This window comes from Coffea arabica, chromosome 2c (assembly GCF_036785885.1).
Source record: "Coffea arabica cultivar ET-39 chromosome 2c, Coffea Arabica ET-39 HiFi, whole genome shotgun sequence".
In the NCBI taxonomy this organism is placed as follows: domain Eukaryota; kingdom Viridiplantae; phylum Streptophyta; class Magnoliopsida; order Gentianales; family Rubiaceae; genus Coffea; species Coffea arabica.
This window is the reverse complement of record NC_092312.1, coordinates 9,090,936-9,110,577: the sequence shown is the minus strand read 5'-3', so window position 1 is coordinate 9,110,577 and position 19,642 is coordinate 9,090,936. Positions and strand designations below refer to the sequence as shown.

Genomic DNA, 19,642 nt, shown 5'->3' with positions numbered 1-19,642 from the left:
TGACGGCATGCCATCCCCCGTCAGATTTTCCCGACTCAATTGGCTCACTTTCTAGAGTTGCTCCCGATCCAATTGGCTCACTCCCTAGAGTTACTTCTCTTAAAGTAAGTCCCCCCTCTTAGTAGCAGGAGTAGGTTAGATTAGATGTGCCGTCAGTGAAAAAAAAAAAAAAAATCTCTCTATTGTGAATGGACGATAACTGATCATCGGGTAAAGAAAACAGTAGTAGTAGTGGCTTTGTGCCAATAAATTTTAAGAAATAATAAAATATTAGTACTAAGCTAAGCTAGTTTATTTTGGGCATTGATTGGCAAACATGGTGACGGCATGCCATCCCCCGTTAAATGGCCATGTTGAGCTGCTGCTGCTGCTGGAACTGGAAGGCACTGAACAGCTCTCATAATCAGAGAGAGCATTCGTAAAATGAGCCCCAAAGCTTTCTTCTGTTCTGCCACCAGTAAAATTTTCCCCTATTACTGAACCTGCTTAAAAAGTTACTAGATTCTGCGACTACCCACCAAGTCATTATTAATCTACTTCACACGCTGATTTTTTCACTGTGTCTATGCCTGCGATCGATCGTTAAGTGTCTGTAGACATTATTGTAGTATGCTGCAGCCTCATGGTTCATATCGCCGTGTAATCATATCATCAGAAGAGAAGCGGAGAGCAGCCTTCCCATCGTATCAATTTTCATCCAGGAATGTTAGCGAGAGAAGAAAAGATGGATTTCTCAAGAGGAGGAACCAATTGCTAAATTTCTCAAGAGGACTGAATGGTTAGTTGGGATTCCAGAGAACCACACCATCATTGTGTAATTTGTGTTGCATGAATCGGAAAGAACTACTCTGTTTCTGATTGATCATTCAATTTCAAAGAATAGCAAAGAAAATGGCTCTGAAACTGATGTTTGACCCGAAGCAACCACTTCAGCCGCTCACACTCTATCCCCTCCCCCATATGCATAAATAATTGATCATTCTCTCCCCATCACATTACTTGACTTGAGCAAAAGCCCCCCCGCAAGAAGTCAACAAATCAATTCCTGCACCATCTGTTTTTTTCTACATCAAAATGGCCCACTGAAAAGCAACAAGAAAAAAAAAAAAAAAAAAAAGGAATCCCTGAGCCTTGCCTTGAGGTGCTTGCTCAATTGATGCCTAAGAATCAATAATAATTACATGTGCAGGAAGAGATGTGATGGTTGATCTTCTTCCTTTTTCCCTCTAAATAATTAATTAAAAATGTTAGTTTCTTCCTTTTTCTTTTTCTTTTTGGCTCTTTAAATTCCTATGTACTGGTAATAATAATCATAGTAGAGCACCTTGGTTGGTGATCATGCACAAAATTAAAATAATTAGAAGAGACCAAAAGACGAGCGCGGATGCTGTAGGAGGAGGAGGAGGTGGTGGTGCGCCGCTGCCAAATATCATACCGAAGAAGTCGCCATCTCCGCCAGGAGTGGACCCCGAACCGCCATAACCGTTGGCGCTGTCTCCGGTGGTAGACCCCCCGCCGTAGGACATGCTAACGCTGTTGTCCCTGTACCATGGTTACCATTATTATCATATCAGCATCAGAACCATAAGCTCAGGATAAGAATGGAAGGGCAGAAAACACCACCAGTCCACCGGAAAAGAGTGGTAACTTGGTTGTTGGACCCCAAAAAAAAAAGCCATGCAATAATAATAATAATGATGATGATGATGATTGATTGATTGATTTAAGCAAGTCATCTAACCAACCAATCGAGGGATTTGAAGACCAGAGCCAAAATAATTGAAGGGGGCATTAATTCTTTTTCAGACACCCCCCTTCTTTCTCATAATTATTATTATTTATCAAAGCCGCCACTCTTCTTTCTGTCTGCCTTTGATTCATTAGATGCATGATGAAGATGGGAAGTCATCCTCTCACACAACAACTTCCTTCTTGCACCAAAAAACCAGACAGTCATAAATAAATCTACAACAACTTATCGTATTTTGATAATAACAATGCCAGTACAGTGCTTAAAAAAGTCTCAAACACGCGTGATGATCAAATCTCCTTTGATTTAGAACGGTGTCCCCAGGCCTTCTCATCCCCCGTAAATAATTGTGTCCAACTTGATACTACTGTGATTTTGATGCTGTGCAGCAGTCTGTTTTTGCGCAGGCTCTTTTCCAGTTTCCCGTTCCAATGTCGAAATCAATAATAATAACGAGCCGAACTAATTTGTTTGTACCAAAAGTGGTTCCCGAATGGAATACTACACAGTAGCATAAAAGACTCAGGCCCCACAACCCCATCCAACGCGGAATTGGCTGGAGAGCATTTATTGAATGGAAAAAGAATCTGAGAACATTTTTTATATCTAACCCGCTCCACTTTTCACACCAGGAACAAGAAAGAAGATCAATAAAAAGGCCCCCCCCCCACCCCAAATCGCCCCTCTCTCAGGTATCTCCGTTCCAACAAGTCACACACTAGCTTAGCTTAGTACTAATATTTTATTATTTCTTAAAATTTATTGGCACAAAGCCACTACTACTACTGTTTTCTTTACCCGATGATCAGTTATCGTCCATTCACAATAGAGAGATTTTTTTTTTTTTTTTCACTGACGGCACATCTAATCTAACCTACTCCTGCTACTAAGAGGGGGGACTTACTTTAAGAGAAGTAACTCTAGGGAGTGAGCCAATTGGATCGGGAGCAACTCTAGAAAGTGAGCCAATTGAGTCGGGAAAACCTGACGGGGACTTAACTACCATCTGACCAGATGAATGCACCATTCATTCGTATGAATTTAGAACACTTCTCGTGTTGAGACATAATATGAGACATTAGAGTACATTTTTTTTTGTTCTGACAAACATAAAACATTTACTATTTAGTAGTTGAAACGTGTTGACCTTGAGGGTGCTTGACAGAGAGATCTGATCACCAAAATTTACGCGCTCAACCGACCTTTGATTATTTACTACTCCTCCTCTGAAGTCTGAACTGATTGGTTTAGTAATTAGCAGATTCCTAAGTTGTAAGGAGGGTTTGTAAAAGGCGGGAGTGAAAGTGATGGTTGTTGTAAGACAGCAATTGTTAGCAGTAAATCCGACCAAAAAGACAACAAAAGCAAACGCTAAAAGACAACTCTGTTAAGGCTGTCTGTCTGGCCGGCCAGCTTTTAGATTCCCAACACCCGCGCCTTCACGTGCATCCAAATCCGATCCATCCATCAACACCCCCTCTTCCTTCGCACTCACTCTTCACCCTATGCCTATAATCTTGGTCCCATGTCATTTCTCCGCTTTTACTACTGCCACTACTACTACTATTTCTTTCCACTGCCCTATAAGTGACTTACTCCTGTTTTATATATATATATATATATATATATATATTAGTATCATGGTACATGCAACGCCAAGGGTTTTTCAAAACCAAACCCGGTTCTGTTTGACAAGCGAATTTTTTGAATATTTTTTTAAAATTTTATTATAATTTATTGTAAAAATTTTTTGAGATTATTGTAGATAAAATTTTTAAAAAATTTGTAGCAGGTAAACTTGACAAAAAAAAAAAAAAAAAAAAAAACTTGTCCGCATTTGAAATTCTGGATCATTATTGTTTTTTCCTTTGTTTCATATTGTCTGACATTCCGATTGATTGTTTTACACTACTAGCTGGATAACAGGGCATATATTCTCATCCGAGCAACCAATATGAATTGGAGGGAGAAAATTGTGTCTTCTGCATGTCCAATTGGCTCCTCTCTTCCGTAGCATACTCGAATTATTGCCGTTAGACTTCATAAAATTACACACATACCTCTGTCCCATATGTCTAGTCATATCATATTTTGGCTATGTGTTTTTTATGCAAAATACACTTCATCAAAATATTTTTTCTTTGTTTTATATTTATCCTTAATCATGTGCTGATTAAAGTAAAAAAATAAAAAGCAATCACATCACATTTGATTTTATGCATCATTAATAAAGGATATAAAAAAAATTTAGAGTATAAAATAGATAAAAATGTCAAATATGACAAATATTTTGACACAGTTAAAAAAAAAAGCAAGATACTTTTAATGGGCAGGTCGAGCAGTTGACAGCAAGGGGCAGGTCGAGCAGAAATAGTACGGAGTAGTATCGGTTCCCCAGACAAGTTGATTAGGGAATTTGACTTGGCAATGGGCATATCCCAAATGCATCCAAAAAATCCACCAAGTTGGCCCAGTGGCATTTTGGTGGTTTGGCACTTAGGAGGCCTTCAATTGGGACGGTTAATCTGACAGGTATTTTGAGTTGCGTTGTGAAGGCCAAAGCAAAAAAAAAAAAATTTTTGTGGGATTGGTTTTTTGGGGTGGCCCGGGGGGGGGGGGGGGGGGGGGGGGGGGGGGGGGGTGGGGGGATACCCAAAAAAAAAAGGTCATAGAACTAAAGAAGCTGGAGTTGTATAGGATACCTGGGCCCACCAAGGACACCGGAGTTGAAAGTTAGCTGGTCAATAAGTCCAGAAGACTTGGGCTCGACGCTGGTGGCCCTAGCATATTGGGCGCTCAGCCCCTCGCCCGAGGGGACGAAGAACGCTCCATTTACCATCATGTCCCCGTCCGTCCTCCAGTTCCAGTCACTCCAGTCCTTCTCGTCTGTTTCCACGCGCTTTGTCACCTGCTCCTCAGACACATATGTAATTAATAATCATACACCCTGGTTAGCAGCTGAATGACCATCTTAAGCCAACCACGCTGCAAGCATGCGCGTGCATCACACGACGTAATTAATCCTACTCTCGTCGTCTAATTATTTAAATCAATGAATGAAAAATGAGCTGTTAACCAAACAGAAGAGCAGCGACTAATTAGTGCAAAGTCCCTTCGAAAATAAGTTTCTTGATCTGGGCTGTTTTCTTGGCCCGGTGTCCACTTTTCTTGTTGCACCTTCAAAAGTGAAGAGACCATCATATCTCTTTCTATTGTCAAAATGTGGGGACACCAATTATAAAGTTCAGTTTAGATCACGAAATAAATAGGGAAACGATCCCAAATTGGTCATTTTCTGCAATATCCTATTTTCTTCCTTCATTTTTTGTCTTTTAAAAAAAAATTTCGCATTACAAATGGTAAAATTTGTCACCTCAGCCTCCCTTCTAACAATAAAAGAGCATCACCATCCTAAGAGCCCAACAAATTAATTTTTGGCCGCCCCACGTTACACCAACGTTACTTTCCTGCCAATTTGCATCTCAGGACAAAAACATATACATGTAGCCCACGTGCACTTGCTAACACTCTTTGCATTATTCCCAAAAGTCACTTTTGGTTTCAAATATCAACCCCTAAAGAATTCAGGATGGATCATCATCATCATCGATTGCATGGAAACCTAAGGCTAATGATAATCGGGTTTGTATGGATAGAGTATTATTTGAAATAATTATTATAACATTTTTTATAATGTGATGTATATGAGATAAAAAAAATGTAATTGAAGATATGAAAAGATGAATTGAAAAATATATTTATAATACAAACGAAATATTATTTAATAAAATTTGATATCCAATCATAGTCGCACTCCTAAAGCACTCCTTTTCTTCTTTTGCATTAGACGAAATTTAAAAAGTGCCTTAAATTTTTTAAGGAATGCCAAAATATCATCTCATTTCCACGATCAATCTTTTTTTTACCACAATCCCAAAAGCTGCCTTTGGCGGCGCGTAAAAGTACGCGCCTCCAATGCAAAAATCCCTTTAAGCAGAGTATTGTATCATGTTACTCCCATCATTGAGCCAATAATTCTGTAATCAGACAACAGTACAAACCACTAAACACTAGCTAATAACGATGGAAAAACAAAATGTCAGCAGTAAATATGAAAAGGCTGTAAAAGTGGATTAATTACCTCCTTGGCATCCGGGTCGGGCGGGGCGATGTACCTATTTCCCTGACTATTGATGGTAGGATTAGCACTACCACCAATTGCATACATCTTCCATTCTGTGAAGTCATTGTTCACCACGTGTATGTACCCTCTCCTGCACCTTGGCATACGCTGTACTAACCCCACTCCAAAATGATTAAACGCAATTGTCACCTATCCCAAAAATATAATTAATCAAAATTAATACCAATCACCCTCTTAATCAATCAATTTTTACTGTCTACCCCACAACTTCAGATACGAAAGCCCCACCACCCCCCGCCCCCCCACAAAAAAAAAATTTTTTTTTGGGTAATTTTTACTGACCTGCATGCCGGAATCGGGTAAATACTTATCATCATGGCCAAGCAACATGACTTCATTGTGATGGGTAAAAAAGCTATTAGAGATGGTAATGGCAGTGGAACCCATGATAGCATCAATCAACCCATCGGTACAATGAGAAAGCGCACAATGATCAATCCAAAGATTCCTGGACGAAAATATCGAGATCCCATCACCGTCGGATTTCCCTCTCCACCCAACATGCGTTGGACTCGACCGTATGTTAGTGTTTCCGCTAGGGACACAGTCGTAAATGTGAATGTTATGAATAATGATGTTGCTTACGTACTGTAACGTTATACAGCCACCCCCAGTGATTTCCACATTTGCCCCTCGACCGTCAATGGTCTTGAAGCTGTTCACGATTAGTTCATGCTTAAGCTTGATTTGCATGTTGGCCGCAAAAATTATCCAGAGGGGTTCGTCTTGGATGACGGCGTGCCGGAGGGTGCCCGGAGTTGGGTTCGCGGCGTCGTGGTCGGAGGAGTCGGTGACCACGTAGATCTGGCCACCTTTGCCGCCCATTGCGGCTTGGCCGAACCCAATGGCGCAGTCGGCCAGGCGCTGGCGGTTGTTGGCCCAGTTGGGGTCGCATTTCCAGCAGTCATCTATTGGGTTGCCGGTCAGGCATTGGGCTTGGTCGTGGACCGTTGTGGAGAGTAGTTCTCTTCGCGATAAAGATGCATTTACCTTCCTGATTATGAGAAGGAAGGAATGGAAATGTGTGTGAAAAATGAGGATGAGTTGTTAGTAGTATATTTTTGAAAAAAAAAAAACGTGGATGGCCGGAGATGCTGCGTTCGATTTTCCTTCCTATCTAGTTGTATCAAAAGAGAAAAGGAAAAATGGGGATGGCCCAGATTGGGAAATTGACAAATGAGGAGGCCAAGATTTTTCCTTGGATGAAAAAGCAAGAGCTGATTGGGCGATTCTTTTGGGAGGAAAACGAAAGCAAGGTATAAGCGGTAAAATGCCAGCAGAAACACACAAACCACATGGTACAGTTGGCTAGTGTTCGAAATCAAGATGGTTTATCAAGAAACTAAAAGCGTCTCAGATCATAAAACTTGACGAGGAAGCAAGGAAAGGTCAGCATTTGTGGTTAAAAAAAAACCATTCTGAAACAGAGTGGCTAGTCAGGAGGTGAGAGGGGAGAGTGGCGAGTCAGGAAAGGGGAAATGAGAACAATTTTTCCACAAATTTGCTGAGTTAAGCAAAACCCAGATGGGTATTTTGAAGGTCTCTTTTGCAAAAACAATGGGGAAAGAATCAAAGTCCAGTCGGTCCAGTCAGTCAATGCTAGGTGGGTGGAAATGCATAGGAGAAAACAGAGATGCATATGTAAGAGAGAATGCAATAATGAGCAAAACCCAGAGAGCAAATGGGGCAAAGTTATTACCTTTGTACTTCATGAGCCACAGCCTCAGGGTAGGGGTGTTGGTTGGGGAGGGTGAGATTGAAAGAGGAGGCTTTAGCAGGGAGGGAGAGCAACAAGATTAAGAAGGGAATTCGCAGAATGCTGCACAAGTCAGGAGGAAGAAGCATTCTTGGAGGACTGGGCAAACACGGCAGGGTCTAATGTTTTATGCTAGTAATTAATACTTGCTTTAGGAGATCAAACAGCTCTCTCAAGAATAGATGTCTTGTTCTTGAATGCGCAGAGGAACCTGCAAATTTTGGGGAAATGTGATGCTATTTACATGGTGTACTTGTATTAAGCAAGTTTCTTTCATTATACAGGTAGTAATGTAAAATGAGGCTAGAGAATTGAATAAAAAAATAAATAAATTTATGTAACTTTCATGGTAGGGTTTTGGAGGGATTTTAGTTGTTTATTTGTGGAAGAAGAAAAGATGAGATTTGTTTGGTTGGCTGCGTTTGGGACACCATCTTTGGAATCGGGGAAGTAGAGGAGTCGAAGAGGAGCGAAGGGAGGTTTATTTTCCTTCTCTTCACTGCTTCTTTGTAGCCTCCCTTAGACTTTCTACACATTCGTACCTTGCTAGCTAATTATTCTGCTGGCGAGACTGTGAGAGAGAAGAAAAATATTACTCATCGTTGTGCTAAAAGGAGAAAAAGAGAAGATTTCAGATACAAGAGGCCTTATCCAAAAGGAGTAAAATGCTTTTTTCTCCTGTTTTGTGTCTAGGGTCCGCTTTGTTTAAATTGTATTTTTTAATTTTTTATAAAAATTTATTAGAATAATTTGATATATATTAAGTGAAAAGGCGATTAAAATTTTTTTAGAAAAATTGCAATCCAAACGCAAAAGATTCTCTGCCTGAGCTATAGGAAGGTAAATTTGAAAAAATGACATGTTATTTCAGTTTGATGCTGCCGCTAATGTGTTAAATTGATTCGCCATTGCCATTGGTTGAAGACAGTCGACAAGCAACTTTTTTGCACTTTTCATGAATAGTGAAAAAGCCATGTAATGTAAAGGTTAGATAATGCATAGCATCATAGTGGCATTTTACCTATTCAGCTGCGTTAAGATGACAAGACCTCTTCAGCTCCTTGGGAATGGTTTTCCTTCCTCTTTCTTTTGCTTTGGCTTTTTGTGATCCAATTTGGGAATGGTTCAGTCTAATCAAAATCGTTGAACGATTCCTAGGGGAAAGAATAAATTATCGGACATCAGTGCAGTTACTCTTTATTGATAACTTTTTTTAATTAGGTTTAAATATTAAATTTAATTTGGCTTATTTAGCATAGAAAAAAAAAAAAAAAAAAAAGTGGAGGTCAACATACAAACTCGCAGATTGTAACTCCTCCTTCAATTGAATAATAGATTTTTGCTAAAATAATTTACACTTTTGTAGAGCCAAAAAAAAGAAAGAAAGAACTCTGGACTCATGCGTCTTAAGCACTCAAAAATATCCCTTCTTAAGGTGAGATAAACATGATCACTTCTTGTCAACACAAAAAAAATCACACACATCAAAAAGTAAAGGTTGTGTTTGGATTTTATTTTTCTAGATTTTTTGTAGAAAAATTACGGTAGCGATTTGATATATGTGAGGTAAAAAGGTGATTGACAAATGTATTCACGGAAAACGTAGCAATTTTTCTTTGGAAAATGGATGTTCAAACAAAACCATATGACATACTCCTTCCGTCTCACTTTGATAGTCCTGTTTTTTTTTCACACAGTTTAAGAAAAAGTAGTTAACTTTGTTGGAAAAGTAAATTTAAATTGCTATTTTCCTAAAATACCCTCACATTAAATAGAGTACAACTTTATGGGAACTTGAATTGATGGTAAAAAAAGAATCAACTCTCATTAAATGGGGTAGGTTTATAGCAACAACAACTTGTATTGAATAAGGGTATTTTAGGAAAATGAAAATACAACTACATTCTTCAATTGGAAAGTGGACTGCAATTTGGGACAGATAAAAAAGGAAAACAGGACTATCAAAATGGGACGGAGGGAGTATATAAATAAACTAGAGGGGAGTGCGCGGGTGTTTGGTGCCTGTGATTAGAGATAATTTTTCATTTGACAAATAATAGTACATTCTGAAAAAAAAAATAGTCATCAAATATGACAAATCTAATAATAGTAGTATATTTTAATTGTAGCACGTACTTGTGTACTTTGATTTATCAATACTTTTATAATTTTACCATCTTCAAAGATCCCTACAGACGTCAGTTGAAAATCGTCTAAAAGTAGACATAAGTTGTTTCAGACAAAGTAATATCCTCCAATGGTTAGTTATAGTAACGTGCTAATTGCACAATATGTTAATATGTCTTTGTGTTAATTGCACAACAAAATTCACACTTTAATTAAATGTGTCTATAATATCATTTCAGTAATTATACCAACACATAAGCTTATATGAGTTATACTTGATGCAAAAACAGTTGCAAAATAATTTCATTTTTCAGAAATACTCAAACGTCTCATAAATCAAAACTTTAAATAAATGAAGACATTTTGGTAAATATACCTAAATACATGTTACCCTCGGTTGTACCAAAAATTTTAAAGAACTATATAACATTTCACATTCTTAAAAAAATCCTTATCCATGCAGTTGAAATTTAAATCTCCTTTGATCACAACTCATTCTTATATAGTATAAGGATACGTGTGGAAAGAGGAGAAAAATAAATTTACAAATAAATAATAAAAAATTTTACTAATTCAAAATTCAAGAACAATAAACTCACAATCCTCAATTTGGGAGGCTCGATTCTCCCAGTTATGCAGTCGGTGGTTTTTTTTTTTTTTTTTTTTTTTATAGTTGCACTAGTACCAAACGGTCGACCGCAAGGAAACTAACCAAATAAATGGCTTACATTAGGAAATTGATTAATTCTAATCAAGCAATATTCCTACAAGGTTGAGCACATAAATGAATTCAGCAAACTACACTTGATACTTATTGACCATTGAGGTTGGTTTAAATTTTCAACACCACTAAAAAATTAGAAAATAAAAAGATTTTTTCTAACTGATGCATATCACACAATTGTTAAGATACTCAAATCACACATAAATTGTCAGATAAATACACACATTGAGTCATTGACATTTTTTACACCCCTGAATTGTGACTTTTTTTAATTAACCAACTCAAATAAGAAATAGCAATAGAGCTCGACAAAATGAACAAGTACCTCAACTTCAAACCCTTTGAGATTAAGATCGAGATTTTTTTTATTTTTTTTTTTCAATTGCTACGCATGCATACCTGATCTAGTAGTCTTCTTCTCCTTTCTCGTTAGGTAGAGCATTGATTGGATTTACCAAATTCAACAACAATTATAATGTCAGTTCCAATTATCGATCTTGTTGGAGTGCCATTTGATGTTTAGGCAATTATTAGTAGCATGAAGTCAAGTTAAAGTTTTCAAAAAAGAATACAAAAAACCTCAAGTAAGAAATGATATTTGATATATTAATTAATTTCCGAATGCCCGAGAGTGGCTGCATATTGGTTGGTGGAATGATTCACATGAAAACATTTTCCTGAAAGAAGAAAACAAAAGTAATAATGATTGTCTAATTTTAATTTGTAAGGAGTGCCGGTCATGAGTAAAATACGAGACTTGATCCCCCAGGAAAGTGTTTTTTCTTTTTTTTTTTAAAAAAAAAAAGGCCTGCTGCCATTGCATCAATTATTGAACAAACGTTAATTAATTATATATACATATATATATATATGACATAATTCACTTCCCTCTGCAAAAACATGATAATTAGATTTAGCCAATCAACAAGCATGCTACAGTGAAATTAGGTCAATGCATATTTAAAAAAAAAAAAAAAGTGGTTAGAAAGAACAAATACGAAAATACAGCAAATAGGACGTCGAACATCGAACATGCCAGAGCAGTGACTGATAATCAGTGGACCGCCCCCACTTGCAAGCTCAAACTTTAGCATCTACACGTAGACTGAAATCACAAGAAACAAATTTAGGAAAAAAAAAAAGTAGTATTATGTGTTTGTTGCCTGTTTTGAATTCCCCTTTTTCCTTTTTGACAAAAAAAAAAAAAAATCCTCCTTTTTCCTCAAAAATTTTTTTTTATCTATAGTATATTTTTTACAAAATAAAAAATAAAAAATAAATTTCAGCCGGGCTCTAGATTTCCATATGATTTTCTATATACACGCTTGTCAAAGTAAAACCGCGATGACCATTAGTGGAAAAAATGCATTTGGCTGTGTCACTTTCAGTTTGTCATTTCTATTGCATGCCTTAGGCCTTAATCCTCAATGACATTAATCCTCAATGACAATTTTGAATTGACAAAGTTGTATGCAGACAAGTTGATGGCCCCTTTATGATACTCCACTAAATTCCACACATAAAATCAATTACGGTTTAGAAATTTAAGTAGCTAATTATAACCAATAATCATTTCATGAAAACGACTACAAGCTCTAGGGGATCTCCGTGTATCAGCCCTGTTTAATAATCTAATTCAACACTTAAACTTAATGGGTTATGATTTTAATATGTTCAGCTGCGTTTGATAATAAAAAAATTAAATATCTGAATTAATTAAATAGTACTGAATTTTTTAAGCAAAATTTGTTTTAAAAATTAATTGATAAACTATTTATTTATCACTGAATGTGATATACACTCAAATGTGTTAAATTTAATATTCAATAACTTAATAGATTCAGAATTTAAATTTCAAATTTTTTATTTCAATTTTCAGACTTCAATTTTATTAAACAATCTTATAGTTAGCTTACCGACCTCAACTTATCCAAATGCCCTGCAAAGAGTCCTACTTACTCGCAGTTAGTTGCTTCTCATTAGTTTTTTTTTTTTTTTTTTGGGGTAATTCTATGGGATGTGGATTTAAGTTTCGTCACTACGGTGAATCTCTGATGATCTTCATATCAAATCAGTGAGCTTGAGCCTCAAGTTAAAAAAAAAAAAAAAATCCGACCTTTTATCTGATGTTAGTTATTTCGTGGGCATGTGCTGTGGTTAATTTTGTTGCTTATTTTAGGGTTAATTCCACTTTGTCCCCCCAAACTTTAGACGATTACCCACTTTAGTCCCTAAACTTCAAAATGAGACACTTAAGTCCCTAAACTTATAAATACCTCCCAATTAAGGAAAATTGTTTACAAAATCTTGAATGCCGTGGTGGTCAAAGTGTCTCATTTTATAAGGGTTTAGGGATTAAAGTGTCCCATTTAATAAGTTTAGGGACTTAAGTGTCCAAATTTATAAGTTTTAGGGACTTAAAGTGTCCCATTTTAAAGTTTAGGGACTAAAGTGGGTAATCGTCCAAAGTTTGGAGGGACAAAGTGGAATTGACTCCTTATTTTATTAAACTTTTGGATGTGGAATCATGTTTTCTTCTTTGCAGGTCGATCTGTTACTGAGAAAACGTCTGCCGCTTATTCAAGCTACAGCAAATTTTGGCCAGGACATAGTCATCTCTCCATCCACAAAATTTTTTTTTTTTCACATGTAAAAGTTAATACAGGAGACTCCCTAAGAGCAAATTATTTTATTACACATTCATGATTTACATACAAAAGGTGTCTTGAAATATTTGAAGGTTACACAACCACAAGGGCATGCAAAATATGACTTTGATTAAAGACAATATAATTTTTTCCACCAAAATCTAGAGGATCCAAAATGCATGCCCGGCTGGCTGCCCCACTATTACTGCAAATCAAATTCATTCAAATTTTCGTTGAGCTTGCTCTTTCCAACTTAATAATGCTGCATTTTCCTTTCTCTTTTACTCAGTCAAATTGTTCTTCCTCCCTGGTACCCCTTCCCGTCTCTCTCCCTGGTTTGGTTTTTGGTTGACATCTTGGCTAGTTGAACCATCCACCAGTCCATATTGCCCACAACTCAAAAAGAAAAGTATAAACATGCAAAAAATATATATATATATATTTTAAAAGCAGATTGAGTATAGAAAGAAACTAAAAAGGGCAAGGGCTGAACTTAAGGGAAATGAAGAAAAAAGAAAGGGAAGTAAAGCAAGTATGGGATCCATGTCAGCTGGGGTATGGAACTTTGGTATGTATGTATGTGAAGCAAAATCCAGAACTTTGGGTATAAAAGTCAGTATTGGCAGCGGACTGGACTAGTGATGGTTAAACAGCCGACGAAGAAATTAGTGATTTTTCTATTTTCATTTTTGGAAAAAAAAAATTTCAAGCTCAGACTCGCTCAGACGCGCTAATGCCTAATTATTCTTTGATAAAAATAACTTGTTTCAATTGAAGATGAATCCGATTTTTTTTTTTTTTTATTTATCGTGGTACTATTTCTTTTTGTGAGTCGATGCATGTAAGAGTGAGTAAATAATTTTTTCATAAAATCTCAAAAAAAAAAAAAAAATCTTCTAAGTAATGCACTTCAGGACACACCTCATAATCATTCACCGCTTCAATTGCTTGATCATCATTTCATTGGCTACTAGAATTAATTTTAGCTCAGAAAGGGGCCAAAGCTCCAAGCAAATACAAAAGAGAGTCTCAGATGATGATTCGTCCCTTTGATGGTAAACGCTACATTTATGATCTATTGTCCATACAGTCTGCACATGCTATAGGATCCGTATCTAGCATTGGGCTGGGGGGCGCTCGAGGAAACGAGCGACGAGAGAGTCTTTCACGAGAAAATCTGAATTTACGATGAGGGAAAAAAATGAATGAAATTTGCGATAAGTCTCATTTCTCTCCACTTCAGTTTTCCTTCTCGCTATTTAAAACTTTTTTTAAAAAAAAAAAAGCAAAACCCAGTACCACTTTTCTTTTGCTCAGTACTTCCCCTGCAAAACTCCGCCTTACTGTAGCTTCAGACACTTTCAGAGACACTTTCAGAGGTTATTACAGCTGTAACAACCACGGTTACATGTCTTTCTACCTTTTTTTTTTTTCCAGGAGAAAAATGATGAGATTTAAGAAACAGAAAAGACGATGGGGAGATTTGAATCCGTCCTCTTTAATTTTTAGGATCTCGACCTTAGTTATTAGAAATATGTCTTCGTGTTGAAGCACTCTAAGGCCGGCCTTGTTTGGACAGCTATTTTCCGTCTTATTATCTTTTTTTCTTCTATGCATCAAATCGCTACAGTAATTTTTCTAAAAAAAAAAAATCCTAGAAAATGCAACCTAAATTAAGACGAACTAAACGACAATATAGGAGCATCTTATTTTGCAGTTACATTTTTTGAAATTCCGTACGTACAAAGTGAGAATGGTATATCACCGGGATTTAAAGTCAAGTTCGATATATAAAAATGAAATAACGAATCGAGTTCACAAAATTAATGCCACCGGGCGGCCGATTTCTTTGGCTTTTTGTGCCGATGTAGATAAGAAGACTATCAAGTTGCCATTCCAATGCGAATAATTAATGGGATGTCCAAAGAATCGCGGATCACATTAAGTCATAAAGTTTCAGCATATTCCAAAAAAATCTTAAAATGGATGTGAAGTGAAGAAGTAGATTTTGAACGAGAAACTTTAGACTTTTTAACCAATATAATGGCGGCAAATCTACGTGTATTTTGTCTTTGTAGGAAGCAAAGCTTTTATGCATTGCCTCGAGGCGGAGAAAGATGAGCAAAAAAGCCCGCCGCTAAAGCATATGATCGATCCAAATTGCTTTGCCACCGGAAAAAAGTATCACAAAAGAAATACGCTAAACGAGCAAGACTTGGGTTCTTCTTTTTCTGCATGCTCGTTCTCATTTACTCCTGCTGGGAGGAATTGGATACTATAAGATTAAGTTCTTCATTTTTTGTTTCTACAACAAAATTTGAGGCCTCTGTTTGAATAGGTTCTGGATAATGGTCTTTATCTGCACCGCCAGTGTTATCCGGACTCAAAAATTACTATAAAGGGCGGCCATTACCTGATCATCTATACTAGTAGCAAAATGCTTTTAGCTAAAGAATTGAAGTGCCTCTCTTTGAAAGCCATTCATTATGCTTTGTGTGGTGCGGTTTTTTTGCGCACGGGATTCTCAGTGTCACTTTTTCAGTGACAATTCAATGTCATTTATATATTTATGTCAAGTGTCCTATTTATTTAATTTGTCATGTGTTGTTTATTTAAATTTCTTCTACTGTCACGTGATAAGTGGGATTGACATTGAATTTGACATCGAGTAATGACATAGAGGATCTCAACTGAGTTTTTTGAGCACTTCTTGTGACAAGTGTATCTTTAAAAGGAGCTTTATTTGATGAAAAACAAAATTTCAACATTTGAAAAGTATTTCATCATGAAACTACATGCAGTTCTTACCAAAATGTAAATATTTCGTACAAGGAATTTAGAATAAAATTTGATAAAAAAATATATTTGTAGTGGGTATAAATATAAATTGATAGCGGTTTTCTTTGTGTAGAAATCATATTAAAAATGAGAAAATCTTGTATACACTGTCATCGTTAGATGAATGTCACATAATTAAAATTTAGATTTGAAACTCAAAATTAATATATGTGTCATTCATTTAAACATGACAGTATATACAGATTAATCCATTAAAAGTTAGTCTAAATTGTGCAAGTTTATAATTATTCCTTTTCCTTTCCATTATAAAATATATATATATTGATGAACATCAATCAACCTGTCGTCATGAAAAATTGGTGCGTACAACCAGACCAGATGAGGGCCTCTCTTTTTCCAATGTGTATCGGCAGCAAAATTTTGTTTATTTTTCACAAGAAAACAGAAAACTACGTAGGACACAAATGCCATAACAAATTTTGTTACGAAAAATCCCTCCTAAGGAATTTAGTCAACCATATTACATCACTGGCTTTTTTTTTTAAAGCACGAATTGAACATATGTTCACACTAGTCAGTACATTTTTTTTTAAATTTTTTTTGAAGTTAGCTTTGTGAAAAACTTTATAAAAGAAGAAAGTGATCAGTGGAAAGAAAACTGACCAATGGCGAGGGTTAAAAATCAGAGTGGGATGGGTTCCATTAGTGGGTTTTGTAGCGACCTCTCTGTTTCTCCGTCCCGCGTCGCACATCGATCTGTTGGGGTCTGCGAGCTTAGGATTTAAGTTCCATAGGAGACTCCAAATGTTAGCCTCTTTTGGGGTTCTCCTGTGGGGTTAACTTAGATGTTAAGTTTGCCGATTTCAGTGGAAAGAAAACTAACTAGTGGCTGGGGTTAAAAATCAGAGTGGGGTGGGTTTCATTAGCGGGTTTAGTAGCAACCTCCCTGTTTCCCTGTTCCGCGTCCCACATCGATCTGTTGGAGTCTGTGGATTTAGGATTTAAGTTTCATAGGAGGCTCCAAAAGTTAGCGTCTTTTGAAGTTCTCCTGCGAGGTTAGCTTAGATATTAAGTTTGCCAATTTTAGTGGAAAGAAAAAAGTGACCAAAAAGAAAGAGAAAAACTTGGAGGAAGTGAAAACGCTAAGGGTGGAAAAAAAAAGAAGTATCAGAAGAGAAAAGTCAAAATAATCGGTTGTTCTTCCTAATTAAGGAACAAAATTGCTGCGTTAACTTTTCGTTTCTCTCGAGGAACACGTAACAAACTTTTGGCATAAGATGAAAATATTTTGCCCGTTTGGAGTGAAAAAGCTACACACTTTCCAATCACATGAAGAAAAAAAAAATCCTTAACATACTTGAACAAATTTACGCTGCACCGTTCCCCACAGTTATGGTAGAAATTTTTGCCTTATATGATTAAATAAGGAATTTGGAGATAGAAGGGACCAGTAGTCGGAAAGGGTTTAATCAACTGGCCTGAAACCAAACATCCATGTTACTTGCCCCAAAAAAAAACTGGTGCTGTACTTAGCTGCATTTGATATGTGTATCTATCGTGTTGGGTCATAAATAATGTGGTTATACTTTAGTCCCAAAAAATACTCAAAACTTTTATGACATTGAATTAAGATTTCTAAACATTTTGTGTCATCATCTAGAATGGACTCCACGTCTCTGCCAGCTGGGAATGATACTGCGAGTCCGTGTGCAAGACGAGTCGAGATCGAACACAAAAATAGAAAAAAAAAAAACAAGTAGTTATCGTGCTACATGTTATAGAAATGTTATTGTTGTCATATTTAATCATACTTCAAAATAAAAGATGACATAAAACTTTGGCAAAGTTTGGATTCAAGGGATCAAAGGCAAAGGAAAGGAATTAGAGGGATTTATTCTTTTCTTGTTTGGATTGATTTTTTAAGAGGAAAAAAATGAAGGATGGGGAGGTAAAAGGAGGAAATAATCTAGTTATTTTGTCAAGTAATGATTCCGTCCAAAAGTAAGCAAAAACGGAGGAAAAATAAACCAAATCTAATACTGAAATAATTTTATTTTTTTAAAGAAAAATAATATTTTTCCTACTTTTCAGTTAACTAGCACTTGATCTTTTTCTTTCTTTACTTTTCCGTCCTCAATCCAAACAAATTTCAGCATTTTCTTTCTATTCTTTCCATATTTCAATTCAAACAAAATTGATGGAAGCTAATTTCCTCTGCTCTCCTTTCCTATCTTTTACATCCATGTCCCTTCTTTTCTTTTCTTTTCTCTTACTGCTACTATTTTGTCTTTTTAAGGCGTAACATTTCAGATACCTTATATTCGAAGCCCATCACAATTTCGTCTGTAACAGGGCCCAAACACTAGGAGTTGAATTCTTGAACATATTATGGGCTTCTTTAAGATGACTTGTGCAGAGTCTGACGAGCTTCAAAGATCAGACCCTTCACCAACCAAAAGAGTCCATAGGGGGTGGGGTTTAGCCGTCAATGATTCAATTATCTTCTTGGTTTCAACCTCTATTTTTTTATTTTTTCGCCGGAAGGGTTAGAACTCAAATTCATCGGGTTCACTTACACTTATTTTCTCAAACCATTGAATTCACCCTTTTCCCCTCGATTTTAGCCTCTATTTGCTCCCTCAAAATTTGAAAAATGTAAAATCGCATTCTCAAGTTTCAATTTAGCCTAAAGGAGAGTTGGGCTGGGTTGAATGGTAAAATATGAGATATTGTTAGTAGGAGATCCAGAATTTAAAATTTTTTATTTATTTATTTCTAAAATAAGGCAGCCTCTCGTGCTCTAATTTACTCACCGAAATTTAACAAACTTCACGCTATGCACAAACACGAAAGGCTTTCTACAATTAGTGGACAGTAGTTTATTATTTCTTTCTATTTTGCCATAATTGTAAATATGTCTTCATGTTTTAATTATGTCAAGTAACATTGAGTAAATCTTTTCTACACTGACGGTGCATACACTATCATCGTTGGATTCATGACATGTGTGTAAAAGTTGAATTTCAAATTCAAATTTTGCATAGTTGTCAATCATCCAGCGTTGATAGTGTATAGGAAAGATTAATCCAGAAACATTTGCAAGTTAACTTATCAATAATTTAGGACAAATGATCTTGCCATATCTCATTTTTATTCCTATAGCAACTTTAAATTGGAATGACATTACTTGTTTAAAATCCAAAAATAATTAGGACTTGTGAAGGGCAAGTTTGACACTTAAATTAAAAAAAAATTGCTGTGAAATCAAAATATTGACTGTGGCACTAATAATAATCGTACTTTAATATAGATCAATTTCTCAAACAAAAAAAAAAATATGTTATTTAATTCTCACCACTTTCATTCCTCTGTTTGATTTTCACTTCTTCCTCTCCCCTCACCTTGTCATAAAACCAAAAGAGAATTTATTGGGTAGATAATTATTTAGTTGTATCATAAACACTTTTTCTAACCTACTTTTAATATTTCAAGTTTTTTTTCCCAAACATATTCAATACAATTTATAAAGTTTCAATAAAATTTGAAAAAAATAATATGTGCACACCCATTTGAACTTAGATCACGTTACTTTTACTTTTTATTGCCATTAAAGAATTTAAAAAGGTTAAAAATT

At 36.1% G+C, this 19,642-nt stretch overlaps 1 protein-coding gene across 1 annotated transcript; it reads right to left on the bottom strand.

The window, feature by feature from the left end:
* Positions 1-206: 206 nt before the first annotated feature.
* LOC113725760 (probable pectate lyase 12) lies at positions 207-8,266 on the bottom strand. Its single transcript, XM_027249108.2, has 5 exons — positions 7,654-8,266; positions 6,237-6,948; positions 5,892-6,083; positions 4,453-4,658; positions 207-1,542 (listed from the first exon to the last, which is right to left on the bottom strand). Exons 1-5 carry the CDS (start codon positions 7,797-7,799, stop codon positions 1,311-1,313), a joined length of 1,488 nt encoding a protein of 495 aa, XP_027104909.1. The 5' UTR covers positions 7,800-8,266; the 3' UTR covers positions 207-1,310.
* Positions 8,267-19,642: the final 11,376 nt, after the last annotated feature.